This window comes from Wasmannia auropunctata, unplaced genomic scaffold (assembly GCF_000956235.1).
Source record: "Wasmannia auropunctata unplaced genomic scaffold, wasmannia.A_1.0 LD333342.1, whole genome shotgun sequence".
NCBI lineage: Eukaryota > Metazoa > Arthropoda > Insecta > Hymenoptera > Formicidae > Wasmannia > Wasmannia auropunctata.
The window spans coordinates 1-1,225 of NW_012029548.1; the positions used below are offsets into that span (position 1 = coordinate 1).

Below are 1,225 nucleotides of genomic sequence, written 5' to 3' on the forward strand. Positions count from 1 at the left end.
ATTATCAGCGTATAAAATTGAAAGGACATAATTGGTCGAAGGCACCGCCGCAGATGAACCAATCGCCGCTGCCCGAGCAACATCCGTCGGAGACGGATGACAGACAACTTCTGAATTCGATCAGGGACAAATTGAAAGCCAAACAGGAGGAGGAGATGAAAAGTCGCAAGATGGGTCAAGAAAAGGATGAGGAGGAAAAGGACTTGCAGCAAGACACTTATTCAAAGAAATCAGAGGACTTGGAGGCTTGGGGCCCGAAAGAGCCGCCCAAGCCTTTCTGGATAAAGAAGGAGGAGGAGAAGCAATCGCAACCGATCGTGACAAACAAACCGATCGAGTTGCCGAAACCAGAAGAGATGCCGAAGCCGCACATGGGATTCTGGACTAAACAGCAAGTGAACATGACGGTGAAGCCGCCCGAAAGTAAATCAGTGGAGAAAGAGGAGGAAAGGGACCGAGATAGAGATCGTTACAAGGATGATCGTGATCGCAAGTATAGCAGATACGAGAGGAGAAGTCGGCGCGACAGGGATCGGGATAGGGATAGAGACAGAGATAGAGATAGGGACAGGGATAGGGACCGTGATTACTATGACGATCGTCGAAAGAGAGACAGGGACAGAGACAGTAACGATTCTCCGAGACGTGATAGAAATTGGCGTGACAGCAGTCCCAAGAGAGGCTATGACAAGTACAGTAAAGGGCGGGGAGATAACGACAATTCGTCGAACGACGAATCCAAATTTGACAAGAAGTCAAGCGAGTCGAAGTCGAAGAAAGGTCTTGCCGCCCCGAGCAAGAAATCCGCGCCGCAAGTGGCGGCCAAGGGCAAGTTACCGTTCATCGGAAGATTACCTCTGTTCAAGAAGAAGGCCGAAGAGCCGAAGTTACCAGAAAAGGATATCGCTCCGCTACCCTATCAACAAAGCAAGTTTGAGGACACGCCGAAGGTACCCAATGAAATCATCAATCCACCCGGTGTTGTTCACATCACCAAACTAGCTACCCCATTGAATTTGAATAATAGCAGCACTGCAACTACTCCGCTTGCAAGCAAATCCACCAATCAGCCTATGAAGATTCTAGTGGCACCTCCGCCGCCCGTGCTGAACGAGAGCAAACCGACCCCGCAGGTGGTCGACATGGAGATAGACGATCAGTCCGAGGAAACGGTTATAGAGGAACAGCCGATAGTGCAGCCACAAAAGCAGCAGCAGCAGCAGCA

At 50.3% G+C, this 1,225-nt stretch overlaps 1 protein-coding gene across 1 annotated transcript; it reads left to right on the forward strand.

Annotated features, from left to right (window-relative positions):
* Window positions 1-5: 5 nt before the first annotated feature.
* Window positions 6-1,219, forward strand: LOC105460045 (zinc finger CCCH domain-containing protein 13-like; the record flags this gene model as incomplete). The annotated part of the gene is made up of 1 exon (XM_011706488.1): window positions 6-1,219. A coding segment is annotated over one exon (1,214 nt), but the record flags the coding sequence as incomplete, so codon positions are not given.
* Window positions 1,220-1,225: the final 6 nt, after the last annotated feature.